The sequence below is a fragment of the Lotus japonicus genome, chromosome 3 (genome assembly GCF_012489685.1).
Source record: "Lotus japonicus ecotype B-129 chromosome 3, LjGifu_v1.2".
NCBI lineage: Eukaryota > Viridiplantae > Streptophyta > Magnoliopsida > Fabales > Fabaceae > Lotus > Lotus japonicus.
Window position 1 is genome coordinate 86,558,356 of NC_080043.1, and position 24,903 is coordinate 86,583,258.

At 36.0% G+C, this 24,903-nt stretch overlaps 3 protein-coding genes across 3 annotated transcripts; 2 read left to right on the top strand and 1 right to left on the bottom strand.

The window, feature by feature from the left end:
* The first annotated feature begins 3,898 nt into the window (after positions 1–3,898).
* LOC130746879 (protein TPX2) lies at positions 3,899–8,838 on the top strand. Its single transcript, XM_057599655.1, has 16 exons — positions 3,899–4,212; positions 5,097–5,179; positions 5,276–5,704; positions 5,775–5,888; positions 5,987–6,256; positions 6,342–6,404; positions 6,491–6,571; positions 6,650–6,805; positions 6,891–7,022; positions 7,141–7,224; positions 7,317–7,436; positions 7,525–7,691; positions 7,780–7,888; positions 8,012–8,071; positions 8,157–8,251; positions 8,341–8,838. The coding sequence occupies exons 1-16, from the start codon at positions 4,050–4,052 to the stop codon at positions 8,456–8,458; spliced, it is 2,244 nt and encodes a 747-aa protein (XP_057455638.1). The 5' UTR covers positions 3,899–4,049; the 3' UTR covers positions 8,459–8,838.
* A 1,021-nt stretch (positions 8,839–9,859) lies between these two features.
* On the bottom strand, positions 9,860–17,339 carry LOC130746880 (putative E3 ubiquitin-protein ligase RING1a). The gene is made up of 10 exons (XM_057599656.1): positions 17,122–17,339; positions 17,000–17,036; positions 15,602–15,660; positions 13,670–13,751; positions 13,389–13,509; positions 13,252–13,293; positions 11,219–11,734; positions 11,021–11,128; positions 10,387–10,608; positions 9,860–10,306 (listed from the first exon to the last, which is right to left on the bottom strand). The coding sequence occupies exons 1-10, from the start codon at positions 17,312–17,314 to the stop codon at positions 10,280–10,282; spliced, it is 1,407 nt and encodes a 468-aa protein (XP_057455639.1). The 5' UTR covers positions 17,315–17,339; the 3' UTR covers positions 9,860–10,279.
* A 1,832-nt stretch (positions 17,340–19,171) lies between these two features.
* On the top strand, positions 19,172–24,511 carry LOC130746881 (mitotic checkpoint serine/threonine-protein kinase BUB1). Its single transcript, XM_057599657.1, has 14 exons — positions 19,172–19,280; positions 19,382–19,520; positions 20,345–20,502; positions 20,607–20,697; positions 20,980–21,090; positions 21,184–21,271; positions 22,006–22,109; positions 22,192–22,263; positions 22,346–22,435; positions 22,516–22,673; positions 23,195–23,249; positions 23,330–23,468; positions 23,561–23,678; positions 23,895–24,511. Exons 1-14 carry the CDS (start codon positions 19,204–19,206, stop codon positions 24,082–24,084), a joined length of 1,590 nt encoding a protein of 529 aa, XP_057455640.1. The 5' UTR covers positions 19,172–19,203; the 3' UTR covers positions 24,085–24,511.
* Positions 24,512–24,903: the final 392 nt, after the last annotated feature.

Consider the following 24,903-nt stretch of genomic DNA (forward strand, 5'->3'; position numbering starts at 1 on the left):
CTCAAAAGCTTACTCAATAACTCTTAATAAGGATCACTACCAACAAACTTTATAGCTGGCTCTTAAAGACACTTTAAGCAAAATTTAAAGTCGGTTGTTGAGTTCTCAACAAAAGACACCTTATACATTAACCATTTTAAAATCTTGGACCACTTATCACTTTTCTTAAAAAAAAAAAACACCAGAGGCAGGATCACTTGAAGGAAAACTTCAAGTTTGATATGAACCAAAATGTGTCCAGGTTAGTTAACATTGAATACGAATAGAATAACACATGAATAAGATAAACATGTTCTAATATAAGCACAACGTTGGGGTTGGTTTATTTTTAAGTGAGATTGAATCTAGAGATTTGAAATTCGTTCAGACTATATGCTAAAAAAGTATGTATTTCAACAAATAATAGGGAAATTGCAGAATGCATATATAGGGGGAGCTCAAAAGAATTGGAATAACCAAAAAAGAAGGGGAAAATTAGTAAAGAAAGCTTGAATCACTTTCAGACCGCCATTGTCTTCATATACTTAATTGAGAGCTTCAAAAAATTAGAAAAATAAAAAAAAGGTAATCGACATAACCTATAATATATTCACTTGAACACGTTGACGAACATCATTTTAGAAGTGTAGTCCCTGCAAAATAGAATAAAAAATGAAAGGTGTTACTTTTTAGCAGATAATGAATTAAGGATTATTTACGAAGACCTCAGTAAAGATCCAGATTTTAGTTAAAAAAAAGCTCTAAAGTCTGAAGGCATTCCCATGATTCACAAAAGAAATCAACAGTTTCAATCAATTTAATCCAAATAAAGGTGACTACATGAACATGAACTTGACCAAACTGAAATGCAAGAAATTTATCATTTAATTCACCAACAAAAAATTTATAAGAGACCAAAGAGTCTCCAGGAATGCCCTTGTTTTCCTAGAGACCAAAGCTTCCAGCAAAGTTATCACATATAAAGTGGCAACAATTCCATAAGGGATAGAAAAAGTTAAACTTTGAGTCAAAATTTGACCAATAAAAAAAACATTTAGATATATATCAGGATAAAATAAATAGACCAAAGCAATGATATTACTTCTTTATCAAAATCCTAAGCGCCAAGTATGTTTTTCTTTCACTTTTGTGAACTATAATCAGTGTATCACCAATCCAAAAAATAGAACCAAAAGATCTTTCTAAAAATTTCAGAGTGACACCAACCTCAAAATCTGAAGAAAGCCCATGCACCATACTCCAACAACTCTTAAAATAAATGATGAACTTTTTTATTTCAAGAAAAGTGAGAAAGGGGAGAATAGAAATCTCCCAAATAGAAGACAGAAGGCACAAAATCATACTATACATATAGGAATATCATATCCTTCTTTGTTTTGTAAGGTAGATCATGCGTGAACTGCATTTTTAATAGTAAATTGGTTATTAATGAATCTTTACCTCACTGGAAATGGGTCATTGCAGATCAACTGGGAGCTGAATCAAATTCATCATATTTACTTCCTATCGGAATCGCCCAGTACAAAAATTAAGCACATTGCAAACATCACTCTCAACTTACACCTCTGCATCCATATGAAATTAAGAGAAATTTGCCTTACCAATTTTTAAGACACCAACGGATGTGCGGAGATGATTCACTAAACAAAATTCAATGAACATAAATTGAAAGAACTAATCAACGAATCGAGCCCAAAATTGAAACTAATTGTACCTAATCTCATGCGACTGAAAACCTTGCAAAACAGTGAACACAACATCATATTGAATAAGAACAGTGATGTGAAAAATAAAAGAAATCAAAGAAGGAAAGAGGAGTCTTTGGGCTCACTGAAACAGGGTAGCAGAGATCAAGCGTCTGAAACCCCAGCGAACATACAACACCTAAACGGTGAAGAAGAAAACTTACAATGACCGAACCTCAGCAGATCGCAAACGATATCAAGGATGATTTTGAACCTTAGCAGATCACAAACGAAATCAATTAACACCGTGATGAACCCATCCGAGGCGCACAGCAGCGAAGGAGCAAGAAATCCAAGGCGGAAGAGCGGTGCTGAGATGAATCCAGTAAACAGCAGCGGCAGAGTAAGACATTGAGGGCAGGGGAAGCGACGAAGAAGTCGAAGGCGCAGAGAAAGATACCCATTAAACAAAACACTTGGAAGATTATTGTGCTGGGTTGGGAGAGAGATCAAAGTTGTGGTGAAGAAGAAACATGTGATAAAAGGAATGTAAGAAGAAAGTTAAAAAGGTGAAAACAATTTCGTTCGTTTCAGATGAATGGAAGAGTGAAAGTCTGATGCAATTGGAAACCCAAAATTCTTGTCAATCAACGGCTGAGATCTAATCTAAGTGAAATAAAATGTTTTTTTACTAAAATATCCATGCCCAACTTTCATAGTTTTTGGAATAAATTGTTGAATGACTTATTTACCCTTGATGCTGCATAAACTCTGCTTTTATATATAGTATAGATAGATAGATAGATGTGTATCATTAGATTTCTGACTAGGTTTGAATTTTATTGGCATGTCTTATTATTTTGGAAATGTTGAAAAACTAAAGAAAACTTTGTCGAATTTTTATTCTAACGTTTTTTTAGGGCCAATACGTCATATATTAATTAAGAAGCAAAAACTGAGTCTATACGAAGAGCATGGTCAACAGCTAGGGAAAAACCATCCCACCAAATCCTCGAGGGACTAGTAAAGCTAAGGTGTGAGCCATATTATCGCATTGCGTTTAGCATGCACAACATCTATAGCTTGGAAAGAAGCTGCTAGGAGCTTACAATCATGAATTATATTTGCTATCTGAGGTGGGCACATATCAGACTTCATAGCTCATATGACATTCATTGAATCTCCTTCAAAAATCACATGCTCCATATTCAGGTCTCGAGCCATACTAGACTAGTAATCTTAGTAAAGTAATCTTAGTTGCGTGAAAATAGACTTGATATACTAGACTAGTTTGTGTGTCGGTCGCGTCTTAGATTTTGGGTCGTGACACTTAAAAATATAGTTAAAAGAAATATTTCACTACTTTATAACGTTTTTTTATGAGAAAAGTTAAAATTATAATGTATAGAAAATTCTCTTATAATTAAATTTAAAATTAGAATCAATTTTAGAATATGCTTTTGTAACAAACTTTTGAATTTATGAATTGAATATAAGAAAATCAAATTTAATTTAAACATTAATGTCAAGAATTAACCCATGAGAGAGACTCATAGTAATAAGAAAAAATTAGAGGAAAAAAATAAAAAATGAAAATATAAGTATTTAGATAAAGCGGTGAACAATTTTTACCATTTAAGAATGTTTAATATGTGTGTGAACTCAAAATATCAATATGGGAAATTATAAAAAAAAATTAAGGAGTATTGATTTTTCTTCTTCATTGGAAATTGTATAAAGAGAACAAAAGCTAAACAACAACTAGACAATCTAAGCTATATAGCAAAATTAAGGAGCGCAAACTCAAATGAGTCAATCAATCCACCAAATTGCAATGACTCTTCATACTCAATCTTCAATCTATTTATAACAACAATCTGATGTCCTTCAAGACGAGGAAGAACCTATCACCAGCATCATCATCCATGACAACCCACAACTCTTCACAATCAACCTTCCAAACAAGTTTTCGGTACCCATCGTTTACATTATAGAAAAAATTTAAAAGTAATTAAAAAAATTTCATAGAAAATGAAATTATTGAATTCCCACTGAGAAGAATAATAAATCATTGCCAAATAAATAGCATCGATTCATAGAATGAGAAAAAACTAGCCGTTGGGATGATACGCAGTCGTTTCGTTTCACAAACACACTGTTCAAAAGTTTTCGGACCGTTAAAGAACTGACCGTTACACATCGCAAAACAATACACACTCCCTCCCTCGTCTCTTCACTTCACTTCACTGCGCTCTCTTCTTCCTCTCTTATTAATTATTCATTCATTATTCATTATTCATATCAAAATTGAATTCATTCATAGTTTGCAATTTGCAACAACAAAACCCTAATCGGAAACCCGAAATGGCGGTGGCGGAGGTAACCGGCGGCGGCGGCGGAATGATGATCGATGAGGCGTACGAGTTTTCAGCGCCGCGCTTCTTCGATTTCATGAAAGAGGAGTCCGCTGAGGACGCTCGTAGGGCTGAGCTCTGGTTTGACTCCGCTCTCACCTACGCTCCTTCCCGTAAGAAACCCTCTTGCTTTTTGCTTCTTCGTTACGATTGAATTGAATCGTTTACTTTTCATTGTGATTTGTTAATGTTAGAGTAAGGTTAGATTAGGGCAATTCGGTTAGTAATTAGAAGAATTGAAGGAGGAAGGAGATAGGGATTTGGATTCGTATGTGAAGTTTGTGGGGGAAGATTGAATGATTGATTGCTTTTTGTTCTGGAGATAATTAGGGTTGGCATGATCAATTTTCACTATGAAATTTTGGCAGAAATGAAGATTTTGAAATTGAGTGAGGAATTTGGGTTTCTTCTTGATCGATGTGAAAGGGCATTTGTTGATACAGTGACGCAATTGATGCAGTTGTCGTGTAAATTCTATCTCTTGTTCACTATTTCAGTTTATCAGACTGCAATATTGAACAAGTGTGGCTTTGTTTTCAATAGGCTTTTAGTTGCTTATATGGTTCTGTGATTTTCTTGCTCTAGTTGAAGTTAAATTTTCGGATAGTGCTAGGGCTTCCAATTATAATTCACTTTATGGGAAATTGGAGTTCAATTCTGTTAGGCTAACACAGTTTAATTAGGACTTAGAGTCACGCTTGGCGAAGTGTTAGACCTTTCTCCAGATAGGTGAATCACAGATTGTTTGCCTCTTGTATGGATTACTTGATTGATCTTTATTGGGTTTTCGAATTGTTGCAGCATTCATGCCTAAGATCAAGGTTGCTAGATTTAATGTGCATTTCCTGTGTGATTTCAGTGAAGCTAATAAAATGTTGTGTTAGGAAAAATTATTTATGATCAGAGGCTTACGTTAGCTTGAAACACAAGTTTTTATTGTTTGTTGTATGAAAGAATTACTTGGTTGATCTTTTTTTGTATTGTCAAATTTTTGCAGCATTCATGCCTAAGATCAAGGTTGCTAGATCGATTAATGTGCTAAGCCTGTGTGATTTCAGTGAAGCTGATAAAATGCAGAAGGTACTGTTACTTCAATATGGTGATCTATGTATCTGTGTGTGTGAATACACTCTTTTAGATTTTACTTCTTTATCTGATTATCCATTGCTTTATTAGACATCAGGAAATGTCGATGATAATGGTCTGGAAACCAATGCACAAACACAGAGCATGACTACCAAAAGAAAGGAAGATGATGAACCTTGCACTGAGGCCAAGGAGGAAAATACTACAACTGATCAAGGAAGAAACGAGAATGGTAATAAGGGGGATAGCGGAAGGGTTTCATCAACCTTAGGAGGATCTGTTGAAGTAGGAAAAGATGTGTGCACGCCAAAACCAGCATTGCAGAAAAAAATTACCGCCACATCCACGAATTGCAAGAAGCAACAGAATTCTAAGAAGGCACCCGTAAAGAGTACTATGAAGAGCTCTGTGAAGAGCGCTGTGAAGAGCACTGTGAAGAGCATTGCTGGGACTCCTAACTTGACCCAGGAGAATCAAGCTATTAAGAGGCAAAAACTGGAAGGAGGAAAAACTAGACAGGTAACTAGTGATAGTTCATTTTTTTTTCCAATTAATCGAAATAGATTCTTATACTTGTTTTACTTTCCAGATTCTGAATGTCAAACCTCAAACTTTGCTTCATAATAAGTCAAGACTTGGTTTATCCACTAGCAATGGCAACATCCCTTCCAGTACTAGTAAAACTCTCAAAGAGGACAGAAAGGTTTGTTGCCCCATTAATATTTCATATATCCAATCAAATCCCGCTTGTTTCAAATTTTAGCTGACTATTATTTAATTTATTGAACTTTGTACATAAAGGTTTATGTCCGTGAAACACCAAAAAAACCAGCAGCACCATTTGTATCAATGGCTGAAATGATGAAGAGATTCCAGTCTAGTACCAGAGACCTGTCATTGCATAGCACTCTTTCCCATGTAAAACCAAAACTCACATTGACCAGGCCAAAGGAGCCTGAATTTGAGACGAATCAGCGGGCTCGCCCAACTACGGTGAAGAGTAGTGCTGAGCTTGAGGAAGAAATGATGGCTAAAATGCCAAAGTTCAAGGCACGACCATTGAATAAGAAGGTACTATTTCATTCTTTCTCCTACCCGATTGTTATTCTTTTATTAGTGCTTAAGTTTATATTTCTTTTTTTATTTTTCATTGTAGATTTTGCAAACTCCAACTTTGCCTCCCATGCCAAGAAGTACACCACATCCACCAGAATTTAAGGTAAACTGCAAACTAAAGAAGATTGTTATTAGAAAATACCAGTGGAAAATGTAATGTAATGAATTAACATTTTTCATTCTCTTCAGGAATTTCATCTGGAAACCTTGGCTAGGGCTCATCAGAGTGCAGATTCAGCTTCAATAGCTTCAACTGAGGTGTCTCACAAGGTATTATACAGGCGAATCATTAGTCTTTTTATTTTCACTTTATCCATAATACATTAGTCACTTTTTTTCTTGAAACAGGAGAATTCATGGAAGCCTCATCTTACTGAACCTAAAACACCAGTACTGCAAACCTCACTAAGGGCCCGCCCACCAAAGATCAAAAGCTCATTCGAATTAGAGCAAGAGGAGCTTGAAAAGATCCCTAAATTCAAGGCAAGACCTCTAAATAAGAAGGTAACAACACCTACCGAGATGTGTTTACCTCCCCTAAAAATTTCCTTCAAACATTTAGCTAACCGGATAGTATGCTCCCTTTCAGATCTTTGAAAGTAAAGGGGATATTGGAATATTCTGCCACACAAAGAAACATGTTACAGAACCTCAAGAGTTTCACTTTGCAACAAATGAGAGGATTCCGCCGCCTGCTGCCATAGCCGATTTATTTGACAAGGTAGTCTAGATTTATGAGACAATCTGCTCCCAAAGATTTAAATTTTTTTCTGAACTACACGATCTAGGGTGATTTTTCTGCTTCCAAATCATTTAGTTTTTTTCTTCCGGTTTTGCAGCTTTGTTTGAAGTCTGAAGGTGCACATAACCACAACCCAATTCCAAGAAAAACAACTCCAAATCCATTTCACCTCCACACCGAGGTTTGTTAATTTCACTTTGTTGTGCATGAAAGGGTTAACGCAAATTGGTAGCGTTCTGCTAATTCCAAATTCTTAAAATCATCATATGACAGGAAAGAGGCGCTGAGAAAGAGAAGAAACTGTTCATGGAACTTCTGCAGAAACAGTTGGAAGAGGAAGCCGCAAGGGTTCCCAAGGCTAATCCATACCCCTATACCACCGACTTCCCTGTGGTACAGAAGTTTGTCAACTTTGATTGGTTTTAGCTATCTCTATTTTCTAATTTTGACAATATTATAATTTAAAATATATCAAATGCAGATCCCACCAAAACCAGAACCCAAGCATTGCACAAAACCTGAGCCATTCCAATTGGAGAGCCTAGTGAGACATGAGGAAGAAATGCAAAGGGAACTTGAAGAAAGACTTAGAATGGAAAGAGAAGAGGCCCAGTTGAGAGAGTTTAAGGCACAGCCAGTCTTAAAAGAGTGAGCAACAACAATCAAGACTTTTCTTTTTATATCTTTGATGGATAACAAGTGAACCATATTTATTTTTCTTGGCTGCTGGATGCAGGGATCCAATCCCAGTTCCGGAGAAGGTCCGCAAACCCCTTACACAAGTTCAAGAGTTTAGTTTACGTTTGACTAATCGGGCTGTGGATAGAGCACAATTTGATGAGAAGGTAATGAAACAATTTCTAACTTACTTTTTTATGAGAAGGTAATGAAAAAATTTGATGAGAAGGAAAGAATCAGGATACAGATTAGTTATATATGGTTTACTCAAATAACTTACTTTTTTACAGATTAAGGAGAAAGAAACTATGTACAAACGATACAGAGAGGAGAGTGAAGCAGAAAGAATGGTATGAACATCCTTTGTTATTGTTATCTTCAGAGTATAAAGTTGCATGATTGATAAGTGATATATTAACATTTACTTACATGCAGATAGAAGAAGAGAAGGCACTGAAACAGTTGAGAAGAACGATGGTTCCTCATGCTAGACCAGTTCCAAAATTTGATCATCCGTTTTGTCCTCAGAAGTATGCGTCTAAACCTCCCCTGAACTTAATTTTCGTCTTAAATTTTAATATTCCAATCACTTATGAAGCTGTATACCATGTTGCATTAGGGCTGCTAAGGAAGCAACGAAACCCAAGTCACCAAATTTGCGTGTACTCAAAAGGAGGGAGAGACGGAAGGTATTCAATGGAACTGTAGTCTCGAGTCCTGCATCTAACATGAGATGACTGAAGTATCCCAACTTGTGATTAGTGTGTTCAAGAACTCTTGAATCCTTGATGTAATAACTCACTGTAATGTCTCAAAATTAGATATCAATTCTTTGATGTAAATTTTTCTATAGCTGAAGTTAATGGCATCGTCCTTACTTTTAAGTCATGCCAATTTGTGATGGGAGCCGCACATAATAATGCTAATTTAACTTGCTTTGTTACTTTTTAGTGTTTACTCATACATGCACATATTTTGTTTGGTTGACTTTTTATGTCTTGAACATTAGGATCGGTGGTAAAATTGGTTTATCGAAATTGTTTGTGTCTTAGGTTTGAAATAATAGTTCGATAAATTCACTATGACAAATAATTTTTAAGAAGATTTTAGCTTGCAATTAGTCATACCTTAAGTTGATATTCGTAACAAATGTGATTTTATAAAAATGATGACTCCAATTTATCATAAATAAATTGCAGGGACCCTAAATTGCACTATGATTTGATCCCCCTTTTAGTTATTCATTGGTGTTGCCAATATGAGGTTATATTGCTAACTTAGTGTGTACTTTCAAGCCCTACATTAGCACACATTCCAATGCAAACACACTTTTTCAAAGGAACAAAGGATTGATGTTGTGGCTAATCATATTTATGTATGTCAGGATGACACTTGTACGAAATCGAAATTGTTTTTGTTACTTAAATCCCCCTTGTGTACAACAATCATGATCCCACCATTGATTTGATAATGGAAATAATCATCACAAGTAAACAGCTATTATCGTCCAATAAAATAGGAACTACAAAATACTGTAGGGGCTATACCCCAAATTCCTTGAAACAAATTTCTAAATTGAAACAAATATTGTAGGGGCTACACCCCAAACTCCTTGAAACAAATAATGTAGTGTGTGTTTGGATTTCAGTTTGCGAAACAGAGTTTGAGTGAATGTGGGTTTGGAAAACAGAGTTTGAGTCAAAGTAGGTTAGTTGTAATGTGATTTATGTTTGGATACTTTTATTTCAAAACAGAGTTTGATATCATGAATCATGTTTGGATAATACTAATGGAAAGCACTTTTAGGTTGTACAATTACTAAAAAGGGTATGATTTTTATAATAAAATTAATATGAAAAAAAAATCATTCATTATCATTTAACTACTCTTGTACTGTACGTAGTTAATATAAAATTTTAAAGAAAATAAAAAATATAAATAGTAAAAATCTATAAACTTAAGAATAATAAAAAATTACGTTCAGTTTAAAAAAAAAGAGTAATAAAAAATTAAATAAACTGAAGATTAAATAAAGGTTTTGTTACGTAGGGTCAATTATGACCTATGAAGATTAATTATCCTCAACTGCTCAAAGCTAAAGTAAAAGTGATGATTTTGTTAAGTTGGGTGAAAGTGGGTTTTGGACCAAAACTGGGTTAAGATGAAAGTTGGTTCAAACTACCCAAACATAGTGGCACAGTGTTCAGTGCAGTTCAAAAGCACATTCAGGGGTGCAAACAGAAAAACAAACATACCCGTAGTGAGTGATAGTCTGCCTTAGGAGTGCAGATAGAGCAGTGTAGCAAGGCCCATATTAAAGAGATGCGCCTTGCGCTTGATATGTTAATTTGCCTTGAGGGTTGTCACTAATTTCTTTTATCATCCTGGCGCCGAGCTATTTTTCTGCAGGACCTCCATATCCTTTCAGGCTGTTCATGCTATTTAACTATTGAAGTTGTTTGTTTACACACCAAAAAAACTAGTGTTTAGCTGAAAACGCCCTATATACATACACAAAAAGTCCTGGCATTGATAAATATCAAAACTGTCTAAAATGCTCACTCCTTCCGCCTATATGCCAGCATCTGAAGCAGCAGAAGAAGGAAAAAAATTAGCCATCATGAGAACTACCAATAATAATGGGAAAAGACAGCTTCATGCTTACCAAATGCCCCCTTTGAGATATGCAATTGGATTTAATCCCTGTCAAAGGTTCATGCCCTTGCAAAGTTTCCAGTTCATCTTTGCTAGGATCAATAACCAGTGGTGTAAGCTCATCAAAGGACGAAGCCTCATCAACTGACTTATCACAAAATGTACTGCAGCATCTCTTAACTGCCAAAATCTCAACTTCTTCAACTGGCAAAGGTGTCTGACAAGCAACATACTACACAGAAAAGGGATGCATAAACATATTAGAAAAATCGTCATAAGACTTGAAATCGCCACAAGAGAACACTACGCAATCATTTTCATCAATTATATAAAGCATTAGGAAAGTAAAATAATTGACTTGTTTAGGCATCCTTTTATTGCCTAAATATCAAAAACTTTAGCTAGCAAAGGTGAACTAACAAAGTCAGATACTTAGGGTGCGTTTAGGTAAACTGTTTAATTGAGTGTTTATGGCAGTAAGCGCTTATGCTTAAGTATAAGCTCCTACTCATAAGCTAATTTGAACAACTTATGAAAATCAGCTCAAAACAACTTAAAGGTAGCCCGTAAGCTATTTACATAGTCTAAATCAACTTGCTTATACTTGACCACAACCAGAATCAAGTGATCAAAGAGAATCTCACTTCACAAAGGTGCCTCACGGACAATGTTGGCCGACAGACAAGGTGTGGCTGCTGCAAACTTGGTGTACTTTGTCTGTCCAAAGGAAAAAGCATGAGATGAATATCGAACTGCAAAGAAGAATTTAACATCTATTAATAGGATTGAACTGAAACAAGAATATATTCATTGTCAAAGTAGCATTCAGTAGTAATCAATACCTCATCAGTGTTTTCATCTAAGTTACAGAGATAATCAACCAATTTGGCCAAGCGGCCACGGCGGGAACTTTTGCTATTGCTACCATTGCCATTGCCATGTCGTGTGTTACTCCTGAAACCACCCCTTCCCCAAGTCAGCTTTTGAGGTTTTGACGCCTGCCTTGAAGAAACTCCTTGATTTTCTCTACTTATACCGATTTCACTTTCTATGCACCCACCATCAGGACTTGCTGTCGATGATGAGGGTTGAGAAGGCCGACCTCTGGACCGCCTCTTCTTCCTCCTCTGTCTGGGTTCCGTACATCGCTCATCTGCAGATGAGTCCTTTTCATTATTGCCATTTTCCTCCTCATTATCTTCAGATCCTTGAGTATCCACCTCTGGGTTCTGTCTCCTGGAAATAACATTCCGTTGATTGCGCTGTGATCTTGTCATAAATGCACCAGGTGTATCTCTACGTCTCTTAACCAGTGCTTCAGACTGCCGCTGAACAACTTTTGCAATGGAAGCTTGAATCTGTCAGAAAAGCTATTAAATGATAACCCAGGAACAGAAGTACTCTTGAGTATGTTAAGAATTGATAATTTGCAAAACGTTGAAGACTAATAACTCAAGTCTATTTCCATCTACCTATAAATGCTGAGACTCGAATAATAACATTAACACCTCACATCCAATCATCTTAACTCTTGAGTCTTGCCACCTCAACAATTTGTCATATCTTTCATATTTTAGTTGAATCCCACACTCTCTCTAGCACACTAGCTTCGCATTCACTATGATAGTCTATCATTATCAGTGTTGTCAAATAGAGGTTATCGCGGATCTATAGCGTAGCGCTCTAAGGGCTCATCGCTATTTTCAGCTCTGAGGGCTTGACATAGAGGATTATTGGCATTCCACTATTTTCCGCGATCCGCGATTAACAACACTGATCTTTATTATGGAAAGTTGTCCATTCTTTTCCTTATGTATTCCTTTTGGTGGTCATCGCCCAATTAAGTATTCTTTAGCGGTTGTTTATTCCTCTTAAATTTAACACATTGACCTTTAAATGCCTCTTGCAAGTTGCCGCTACCTACCATTTAATAGTGATCTCAATCTCGGTTGTCAATCCCAGCAAGATCTCGCGCGGGATCCCAGTGTCCCACCCCATCTTGGCCAAGTACTGGGACGACCACCACCATCCCATCCCAGTTCTCCATCCTGGCTGGGATCCCAGCCCATTTCCCAGCATTTCGAGCGCGATCACGACGTGACAAGGGTCCAACATTTTAAAAAATGTCCTCCAATTTTAAATGTTGGGGGTGTTTATTAGGGGACTTTCCGGGTTTTTGGCGACGAAAAATACCTAGATGGGAGGAAGAGTTTGACCCTCTCCTCACTTCCCTTGCTCTCTCAAGACCTATGACTTATATTTACTCGTTTGCAATGAAAGTATGAATATGTTATGAATTTCAAGTAATTCTTATCATTGATTTAGTATATATATGGTATTAATATGGTATTAATTATACAAAAATATACACAAAAGTCACTATCCCTGCCATCCCGCTATCTGCTATCCCATTTTTGGGGCAGGTCGCTACTCGCTATGCGCCAAGATCTGGGATTGAGACCTAAGGTCTCAATTTTCCCAATGGTTTTGAGAGACAGATGACTCTCGTGAAGACTAGATTGTAAGTTTGGTTCAACTAAAAATATTTAACGCGTTAACGCAACACGTGGGTCTTTGCCTAGATAATAAGAATAAGCCTGAGCAGAAAATATACATTTTTATAGGATAGGTATTTAGGAGCTGGCTTGTCATGCAGATGGTCAACAAATCAACTTAAAAAATAGATATACCAATCGCTGTTTTATGAACCTCCACCACAAAATGATTCATGATCAAAGTCTTCAGAACCAAGAAGTGATATTGTCAGATACACATTGCTGATAAAGTTTTCTTTACTAGTGCAGCTATTGCACACTATACTACACATTTGAAAGCTGAAAGCATACTTAAAAATGTTAACTCAAGATATATTCACCAGTTTATTGCGGTTCTTATCCTCTTCCCCGAATTCAAGCTCCTGCAGTGAAACAGTATGATGTATAACTGGTTAAATTTTGTGAAAATTCTTGTAAACCCAGCTGAATAGTAAGTACAGAATAAGTCAATTTTTACCTCTTCCTCGTACTTCTTAATATCTGGATATAAAGCTGCAATTAGGGCATCAAAGTTTGGATCATCTCTCAAAGAGCGGCGACTGGCACAGTGTGTTCGACAAGCAGGGCATTCATTGTTCCTGAAATTATACATTAGTGATGAATCTGGCAACGTATTTAAATTACGACTTTTATTTTTCTGATAAACACAAAGAAAGGCAAGATGAGCCTAGTTTAAAATCATCAGTGGCATATTAATTAAATAATACAGAAAGCCAGTCATAGCTTCATGTAACCTACCCTAGTCTCATCGACTTGTCAATGCATTCCCTGCAAAACCGGTGCATGCATTCCATAACAGTTCTTGTTTTCTTAATAATACCTGTATGAGCATCAGAAATACTTGGTTATTACTTCACTGCAGGAGAATGTTTGTAAAAACTCAAGCATAATATGGGTGCAGACTTGAAAATTTCCTTCATGATAAATCCAGCTCTACCTGGTAAAAACCAGATTGTCCGAACCAAAAGCAATGGGATCACATTGTGGTAGACATTCAAACACCACACATAGACAGATCAAAAGATATGAAATTTTCTATGTCAAACAAACAAGTATGCTCTGTTTATAGAAATGAATTTCCAGAATTGTTATCACCGTTGCAGTCTCTAACTGCCTATCCAACTTCACACCACCATATTCTGTTGTAACAGAATTACAGCATGTTTCTGACACGTCAGCATATACAAAGTGAATAATCTGAGCTACCATTATATCCTCTAACAGTGGGGAATCTACAAATCTCTTGGTTCTGTGTGTGATGTTCCTAGGTGCTGCTTAAATCACAGCAGAGACATTTGCATCTTGAAAAGGGAGAATTGGAAAACACAGGAACTGTAGCACGCTAGCAATAGTAAGCAATTCCAGATTATTCCATGTGCAACTTATCTGTTAGGGGATGAAAGAAGCCCGAGGCTACTAGTACTAAGCAACCTATAAATAAGACAATTAGGTTTGTTTGCCAATCTCCTGGCTTTCAATGTGAAGCTCTACCACGTATTAAGACTAACAACCTCTAAGGTTTAAACATCATCAGAATTCAGAACTCGACAATAAAATAGTTTTAATACAACAAATCATCAGTTCAGTGCTTCATTTTTTAATTTTTTATCTTGGATTGATCGTGTTTATGCAAATACCCTTTACTTTTTCAAGGGTAACCTATTGTTGCATTCCAAGATGCAGATTAAATAGCATAAGATGTTAGGTGGAAATATGAAGGGAAAAAAAAAATATATATATATATATATATATATTTCATGCAGATTTAGCTAAACTGTATAAATTTTTTTAAATGGAATAGGATATGTCTAACCCGTGTTTGGAAAATCAGATCACTTAACCCCATACTGAGAAGTTGCAAACCAGATGACATGAATACCAGACAGCCAATTGCAGGTACCAGAGTTTATTAAAAGACATAGACCATAAGTTATTGTAACAGTCTGGACTATAGTCCTTTTTGAAGTCATACACGACCCACTTGTTGTGTTCTATTTTTAATTTATATTAAAAAAGATGTATATTTTCTATTGAAAAAAGGGAGAAATTTTGGATCAATTTTTCCAAACAAAAAAGGAAATTCAAGTGCTTCTCCCATAAGCTAGAGATGACTAGCTTATTAAAATAATACTCTTAAAAAAGCAATAATATCATAAAAGATTTTCCTTCAAAACTTATCCATAAACACCAATAAAGGGATATCCATTTCTGCAATACGCACATCCACACCCCAGCCCCTCTCCTCCAAATTACACATAAAAGCGGTATTAGCAAATAACACAATGTTGTTGAAACAACAAATGCTAGAGAAATTGCCACATGCCATGCTAGTCTTTTGTTTATACTATAAAGCAAGGGTCAACTTAGCCCTTATCATTTTAACTTATTTTTTGATGTGCTTGATAAGCATATCCAAGAGCCAATGCCACAACACATACTTAGTGCAGATGATATAGTCCTGGTGGGAGAGACCGGAGAGGTAATATAAGGGTCAATTAGTTGTGGAGAAAAGTTTTGGAAACATGGGATTTCCAATTGAGTAGAAATAAAATGAAATATATGGAATCTAAGTTAAACTAGACATACTAACACTAGCAAAAAACAAGTTACATATAATTAAATAGTGCAATTATTCCATGAGCCATCCAACAAAGTAAAACAAACACACACCAAGGCAAATTGGACATTGAACATCTTTACGAATTTCCTGAAGTCGTACCAACAGATATCTGCAAATGAAACAAGAGCATAAGGTTATGTTTATATATACTTGATAGGAAAAAACTGAATTAATGTCCCAAATCTAAAATAATGCAGATTAACCCTAGTTAATTAGTGTTGGTTTCTAAAGGATAGTGGGATTTATAACTTGTAACTAGCAGTCACAAAATCTCAACTCACTTGATAGCTAAAAGTAACATAATAAATTCAGCAGCATTTTAATGGTTTAATACATAGCTAATACCAGACAACGGCCACTCCAACTACCTGCCTTGGCCATCTAAACTCTCATTGTTCACTTACAGTAGCCACTCAAAAAGCCAGACGGCAGAAATAAAGTTTTCAAACTTAAGTTTCAGTCTTGCAGATACCCATCGGTGCCACTGTCAACCATTCATATTAAAAAATTGATTTACTTCCTATTATTGTAAATTAACAATCCTTCAAAAGACAATGATATGATCCTTAGAATAATGTTAAGATTGAATCAAGAATTCCAGATATTGAAAACACTTTTACAGTAAGTAGTTAATGGCCACAAAATTTAAATTCATGTGAACATATATAGGACTCCAACCCCCAAAAAAATAATGATAATACCAAATCACCAATGTTATTTGAATACATCTGTGTTCACATGAATTTATCCTTTGATTCGTTTCATTCTTCACCCAATTAAAAGGGGGAGGGTAAGAACCATTATTCATTTGTTTGTTGTAAAAACCATATGATCAAGATGGATGTGACCTAATTAAACAACTCCCATAATGGTCTATAAGTATAAGCAGTGAAAGGACTAAGTAACAAATAACCCCTTTCCCCCACATAGGTATAACCACTAATTATCAAGTGAAAATGCTCAATTTAGCTGTGAAAGGGTGTACTTCAGTTCAGAATTTTGACAAATTCACAATCTGTTACATGGGCATGTATCTTATCACAACACTAACCATTGATTTGTTAGTCAAAAGTAATCCTTGAACTAACATGAACCCTCCTCTCATTTTCAACCTTCATGCAAACTACCTAATGAGTAATGATCATCCTATGATTCTGCACACCATGAATGACTCAAGCTCCAGCTTTCATGCTTAGAACCCAATAACAAAAAAACGCTACGCCGAACAGAAACAAATCAACATTCTAGTGAACAATCAACCGCGTGACAATTCAAATGCCCGGAAATTGAAGCATGCAAACGACGACCCACTACGAATCAGATCGGGAAAATTCAGAAAAAGCACATGCATCGAACGACGCAAGCTGCTAGCATCGCGTATCAGAAATTAATAAGCATTTTGCACAGCATCCAATATAGAGGGAGTAAGGAAGAGAAGAGAAGAGTACTCGGATTTTTCTTCTGGAGATGGGGCATGGTCAGAACCTGAGAACACAAAAGAAGGAGCATGAGAAATTGAGAAGATGAAGATGAATCGAGAAGGAATGAAAGGGTAAAGAAGAAAACGAACCATCTGATTTGTCATAATCATCTTCTTCATGTTCGTGGTTGGATTGGTTGGCATGGCGATGGTGATCGTGATCGTGAGGAGAGTCAGGGAAGGAACGCTTCTGAGCAGGCATTGATGGTGGTGGTGGTGGTGGTGGTGGTGGTGGTGGTGGTGGTGGTGAGAGCAGCGAGAGAACAACAAGAATCCTAAGCATAAAGCATAACAAGTATAGTCAGTCAATTACGAAGGATGAGATTGGAGATTTTGGTTTGGGAATGCTAGTAATAATGCAAGTAATTTCTAGAAACCCCATTATTTTTTATCATTTCCCCTCTAAATTATGCTTTTTTTTAGACTTTCTCATTCAACTTACATGTTTTTTTAGCTCTTACCACTAGTGAGTTATCGTTCGAGACAAGAGAAATATTTTTTATATTTTATATTTGATTTTTTTTCTTGACTACATGTTCGGGATACAGTGACAATTTCTATAAGCAAATAACTTTTTTGGAATTCAATCTTGTGATATCATTTTTATGGGATCTAATTTATCTACCACTAGATCAACAAGATTATCTCTCATACTACCCAATAATGACATAGTGGGATACAAGTACTATAACACTGTAGGGTTATCTTAAATAAGGGTAAATGTGAAAGATTGTTAATTAAAAAAATACATTAATTAATAACATTACATGTTTTTTTAATAAACATAATTACTTGAAGATGACTTTATAATTAAGACCAGAGAAAGTATTGAGTATTAACTCATGGGTGATGGCTAAGGTGCATCACTAAAAGTTGACAAGTTTGCCCATACTTTTGAATTTACAACCTATGTCATTCTTCCTCTCTCCCCTCTTCATTATGGTTATCCTTCTTTCTCCCCTCCCACTGCTACGCCTCCTTCTTCCCTTTTCACGTCGTTCAACATTTCTACCACATGAAATGGTTGTCTCGCCCGAGCATCCCACAACATCATCAGAACACCACTACACTCATATCTCCCCTTAACTCCTTTATGAGTTTATCTGTAGGGCTTCTGCGACTCCTGCAATGACAGTGTTGTTCAAGCCACCAAGTGAATTCATAGTGACGGTTGCTGATCAAACATATAATGGGATTTATTCTTATATCTCTACATATCTCGGGGAAACCTTCATCTTCATTTTCATTCACCCCCAAATTTTTATTACCCATTATCTCTCCCTTGTATTGTTGAGGTCAGCGATAGCAAACCTCCCCATGTCCCAATTTTAATGACGTGCATGGCACCTCTTGACCTTCACCTTCAACATCAACACTTTTTTTGTACATTGGAAAGATAAATTACATCTGTCAGGAATCGAACCCTGAACCTCCCCCTACCCAACTAATATAAATCCACTCCTACTTCTCGAGGTTCAAACAAGACGTGTCAATCGTGTTGGGTGTTCCAACTCTCATGTGTTTCTCTCACATTTATTCTCCTCATATACATCAACTGCCACAGTTGCAACAATAAAAGGTGGGAACACCACCATCAACATCTCACCTTCCTCACATATGGTCTCTTCACTTAGCAAAAGGAATTTTTTTGGCACCTGTTGATGTGAACATAAGGGGGCTCTTAAACATTGAAAGACAATGACCAAAAAAAGGATAAAGAAATATGAAAGACGATAAAGAAGATCAATTTGCATGATCAAGAAGCCACTATGAACAATACTGGTTCTTAGAAATTTTGCACGAAGCTCTTCCTCACAATAAGGTAAAATGAGATTTTTAATTTCTCACCTCAAACACTCAAAATTTTCGTGAATGATTTTCCACAAATCAAAATTTCAAACCACCGTTGATGTCTCAAAAGATAGCTCAAGTGGTAAGAGTTGGAGAGACATATGAGTTGAGGAAAGGAAGGTCGAAATATCATTTCATTTTTTTGTCGATCCAAAGATCATTTCCTGATGAGTGTAATTTATTTTTGCGATGTAAAAAAAAACCACCGTTCATGGCCCAGCCCAATGAATTTTTTTTTCTAAAATAAAAAAAACCGGTAGATTCAAAATCTCGAATTTCCGCGCCTCACTCACAAATTCACACCTCTCTCTCTCTCTCTCAATGGCGAGGCTCCCCTACTCTCATCGTTCCAGAACCGCCATGGACGCTCATCACGATCCTCTCTTATCTTCCCTCTGGTTCTTCTCTTCTCTTCTCTTTTCCTCTCTCACTCACACTCACACACCTGCACAGTTTTTCATTTCCCTAACTCACTTTTTTTTTTCTCTCGCAATTCCAGGGCCATTCGGAAAGCCCTAGAAGCTTCCAACAATTCATGCCCGAATCTCAGTAACTTACTCCGAGACTGCATCAGAAACTTCAAGAACACTGACCGGTACCGAAACGATGTCAGATTTCTCAAGATCTGGCTCCTCTACGTAATTATCCAACTAACCCTCCCTCTTACTGAAAATTCGATTTCGTTGGTGTTCAATCAGCATGTAAATGATATGTATCTATCTGGATCGAAGATTAACACGCTAACATCACATGTAACGATAACCGTTTCGGCTAATTTAATTAGTAATTACAGATGCTAATTGCAACTACTGTATGATGATTTAGTTTCTTAATATGCCATTTAACATGTTATATGTTATTATCAGAATACAATTTTCTCTTTTACTAATTAGTAAAAATAGAGGAATAATTGATCAAATACTAGTTAATGTTATTTTGGATTTTCAAGATGATAGCTAAATAGGAATAGGAAATTTCTTCTAAAATCACCTAAAGCTAAGGAAAATTTACATTCCAGAATCATTTTCCCACAATCAAATGAAGGAATAGATGAAAAAGATTAAGTGAGTTTGAGATTTCTTTTTTTGGTCTTTGACGGATGTCACTACTCGATCAGGAAACAATTGCATGTCCCTCCCAACAAATGTCTTTTCCGGGATTCGAACTTGTGCTATCATCCTTCCCGGATATAGCTTGCTTACCAATAGACAAATTTTAGATTTCTAAAACAATAGAAGTGCTGAAACTAAAGGAAAAATATAAAATAACATAAGGTATGGAATGTAGGTAGTAGAGGAGGGAGTGATATAACAGTTAGGTGTTGGATGCATGTGTGTTAATAACATAAACCGTTTTGCTGCTGGATGGTACATGGTCTATGACTATGATGTGATGAGGAATGTTGTTGCTTTGAGGCAATCTGGATTAGGCTTAGCTTGTTTCTGTTGGTTTTTTTATGCAGATGGGAGTCAGTTCTGATTTTGATAGTGTATTTAAGGAAATGCTGGATAGCAATGTGTGTGTCAACAATGCTTCACTTTATGTGTGGTCTGCGTGTTTTTTTGAATTCAAGGGAAGATTGCGCGATGCCCTCACGATTTATCAGCTTGGTGTTTTCAGGTCAGTGTTGGTGGGTAAGCTTTTGTGACCTGCTTCTTTTGATACCGCAAGTCGTAGAATAAGGGTCGTAATTTCAAATTTTATGTTGGGTCGATGTTTGATAGGAATGCAGAGCCAACTGATTGGTTAAAGAAGGCGCATAAATTATTTCTCAACCGGATTTCTGAAATTCGGAATGCTGCTTCAAGCCAGAAGGTATGCATATCAGAACAGTCCCTTGCAGTTAAAAGTTGAGCCATGTTTAATGTACTACTCATCTTTATGATCTCTTTCACTTATTTCCTCAACATTATGCCAGTTCAATTTGAGATTTCTTAACACTAACCTAATAGCATGTTTGGAAAACAATTAAGTTTTCAAGTTTAACTACTATTGTTTTAAAATGAGAAGCTAGTCTCCTTAGTACCTATCAAGATGAATTTATTCTGAATTATATATTGCAGATCCTAAGAAATCTCATTTGATTTATGATTTCAGGTTGAGTCTAAAGAATCTGCGAAATTGGAAAACAGTGGCATTGATCCATGGGATACCTCCACCATGGACAGTCTGTTGAAGAAGATAAATCCTTTAATTAAGAAATTTGACGTGAGATATTTTGATCCTTTGTTATCTACATGCTTTGGTTTAATATAATTGTCAACCGTTATGTTCCCTTATGTTTCTTTAAATACATTTCAGGGATATCATTCTAGCACTAAATCTTACCTCGGAAAAGTTGCCTTGTCTGCTTTGAAGAATACCTCAAGGAATAAAGTTATAGAAATAGGTTATACTCTTTAGTCTCAATCATATTTATCTTCTGCATATTGTCTTACTGCTTTCCCGCTCTCTGTATATGAACGACCAACTTGAAGAGTCCAATTTCATCTGAATCCGCCTGTTTTATATTTTCTGCATTATGCTAGTACTTATGAAACCACAAATTTGTTTGGAGACCAGTTCTTCTTCCAAACAGAAAAAAGTTTTTTGATGTAGAAAAATGTGTCCATAGTCATTTTTTGCATGTAAAGGTCTTATTAGAATGCAAAACAATATGTATAGGACTCTGATCATACCCCTAATACTTTAGCCTGCAATGATGAAGTTGTATATTAGATCATAAATATGTTCAGGAGTACGTTTAAGTGAGCTTATGGTAAAATTTCATAGGCAGAATAACTTGCTTTCTATTCATTAATCATCACCTTAATATTTTATAATCTCTGTGTTACGAGTCTATAGTTGTCAGCTCATGTAACCGCTGGTTCTCTAGTTGTTTGAAGTATGAAATGTTAAAAAATTAACCTCACTATGAAATGTGCAATCTATGATGAATTTGAATTTGTTACATCTCCCGTTTTTTTTTAGCTTGTCTTCTAAAGATAAATCATGTTTCAGGTCAGTTTCTATAAGAATAAGGTATATTTAATTATTTCTCTATAAGCTGTTTCCTCAACCGGAAGCTTCATTCAGTTACTAACAACATTATTGCTTTTTTTGCTCTTATGCTGGCCTCCAAAGGTGGAAAGAAGTACCATATCAAGGGCTGTGCTGGACAGGGTGGTTTTGCTCAAGTATACAAGGCATATGTCAACACTGATCCCGATGTCCTTGTTGCACTAAAGGTGATGAAGGCCTTTCAAATCATTTTTCTCACTGACGTAGACCATTGTCTCATCGGGTTGTATTTTGAACGTCAAATGCCAGATACAAAGGCCAGCTTTCTCCTGGGAATTTTACATGTACCGGCAGCTTGATCAGCGCATCTCAGGCGGACAAGTATGCCAATATCAATTATATCATCAACCTGCCTTTTCTATGAACATCCTATTCTGAGTTCTCTGACATCTTACTATATCAGAGGTCAAGCTATGGATTCGCCCAGAGAGTTCATCTTTATTCTGACTTTAGCATACTCGTCTGTGACTATCTACCTCATGGGACTCTACAGGTCAGCTATCTCTTTGGATTCCCTTTTTTTACCTTTTTCAAAAATTCGAGGTGTTAACTTTCAGCTGAAATTTTATGCAGGATGTCATAAACTCATATGTGGTCATGCGAAAATCCATGGAAGAAGTGTTATGCATTTATTACACAATAGAAATGTTACACATGGTTGAAACTTTGCATGATGTTGGCTTGATTCATGGTGATTTCAAGCCTGATAATCTGCTTATTCGCTATGCTAGGTAAATGTTGTAGTCATACTTGAGGCACTATTTTTTAACATACCTCATGCTTGTACAAGCAGAATTCTAATATTTCAATTCCTCCCTATCTTTTCCGGTGATAGTTCGTCCCTTTCCTTGTTTGTTTGTATCTTGTAATACTGCAATTTCGAAGCTTTTTCCCTTAATTTATGAGGATGTGACTTTGTATCTAAAGTATGTGTCCAATTGATATTATATGCTTATCTAAGGATATGGAGTTTACAAAGGCCCACACATCTAGCCAAGCATCATCTACAGGAGTGAAAACCAAAGGCATTATTGATGTAGTTGCATAAACATGTCTTGCGATATATACTGACAGAAAGATATACATGGCAGTTTTTTGAAGACCTTTGATTGAGTTATAACCTACTTGCAAATGCTTCAAAGTTTGTATGATAATGCATGTTCTGATCATCACACATCAGATCTAAGTTGTTTATAATTTATATGATTTGCATTTGTGGACGGTGCACATTACATTTCTTGCTGTGTTGCAGGGGTGACCTTACAGAAGATGGGTTCTTGGACCGCAGTGGTTCTTGGCTAGATCAGGTCAGTTTTTCTCCCAAAGTTATAGTCAAATTTTATTGTTGTTAATGTTATTAAACCGTACATATTGTTTTATTTTGCAGGGCCTTTGCCTCGTTGACTGGGGAAGAGGGATTGATCTGCATCTCTTTCCAGATCACACGGTATTTATGGGAGATTGCAAAACTTCTGGTTTTCGCTGCATTGAGATGCAAGAGAATAAGCCATGGAAATTTCAGGCAAGTCACTTCATAAATCACACTACAAATGCAATGAAGCTTATTATTGACTGTCCCTAAAGTTTCCTTTCTCATTCACTTGCCAACAACAGGTAGATGCATATGGTCTTTGTGCTGTTGTCCATGTGATGTTGCATAATTCCTATATGGAAATCGTCAAAAAAGAGTCATCCGATGGGAGCTACGAGTATCATCCCAAACTACCCTTTAAACGGTATATCCCTCATTTTATAGCTGTATGCAATTGTTACTTCTGGTTAGGCCTGTGATCTGTAGCAAAAGTTGTGTCACAATTTGGATATTTTCCAGTTTCTGTGTTGCTATTTGCTAAAGTCAATTTGGAAACTTTAATGCCATAATGGAAGCGCTTCTCACCCCTTTGTTTCCAACTTCTTTTTAACCCTGAAATTTTGCTTGTTGAATTAAATAGTTACTGGAACGTTGAGCTGTGGAAGACTTTCTTCACTAAGATGCTAAATAAATACCCCGGCGATGATGATAGAAGGTTGCTGCAAGATTTGAAAAAGTCCTTCCAGGATTATATGGGCTCCAACCCCCAGCTTATAAAGAAATTAAAGGAGTTACTCGCGAAGCAAAGAGCTTCATTGTGTTCTGCATAGTGTTTGAAGGTCATTACACACCCACTTGTGTTTAAACTTCAAACGGTCTTGCAACTGAAGAGTCATAACATGTATGAAAATTGAAAAATACACAATACAAGCAATCAAAGACAGACCTAGAAGGCTAGAAGGTTATCTTCCAACACATATCTTTGATTATGAGCAAGATTCTTTTTCATCTATATATACTTTAGAAAAAGGCTCATTTTAGAAGTTATTTTCTCTTAGTTGCCCTGCGTTAGCCTCTATACTGCTAACTCTTCAGTTTCTTGTCTTCTGTAATTAGAGTAATGGTCTAGAATTTAACTTTCCAAAGGTGTACATGTGTAAATGCAGAGTATCGTAAGCAGGTATGACTGTTGTGTTTGTATATATCTTTTTTACTGCGAAGGGCTTTTCATGGACGAATTCAACATAACGTTGCTCAGGACGGATTCTTGCAAAATTCTAATAGATGCAGTCAAGTATACCAAAAACAAGCGCTTTGTCAATAAATTGTTGCACATAAGTTAAATCTATAAGGATTTTATGTGGGCATTTTCAGTGTAAAATTTCTATACACATCTCATTTATGATTGTCGCCACATCTGAAAATATTTTTGTTTACCGTTAAAATATAGACTTTAACTAAACTAAACCAAAGGAATGTGTTTTCCTCTTGTAACAAAAAAAAAAAAAAACAAGGAATGCACATCACACTAAGAAGGGACAAAAAAAGTCTTGGGAAAATTTTTATTTTTTATTTTTTTTGAAACTTGGGAAAATTTCCAATCCAACTTTTAGTCTTTTTGTACTGGTCAATGCTCAACATTGAAAAAG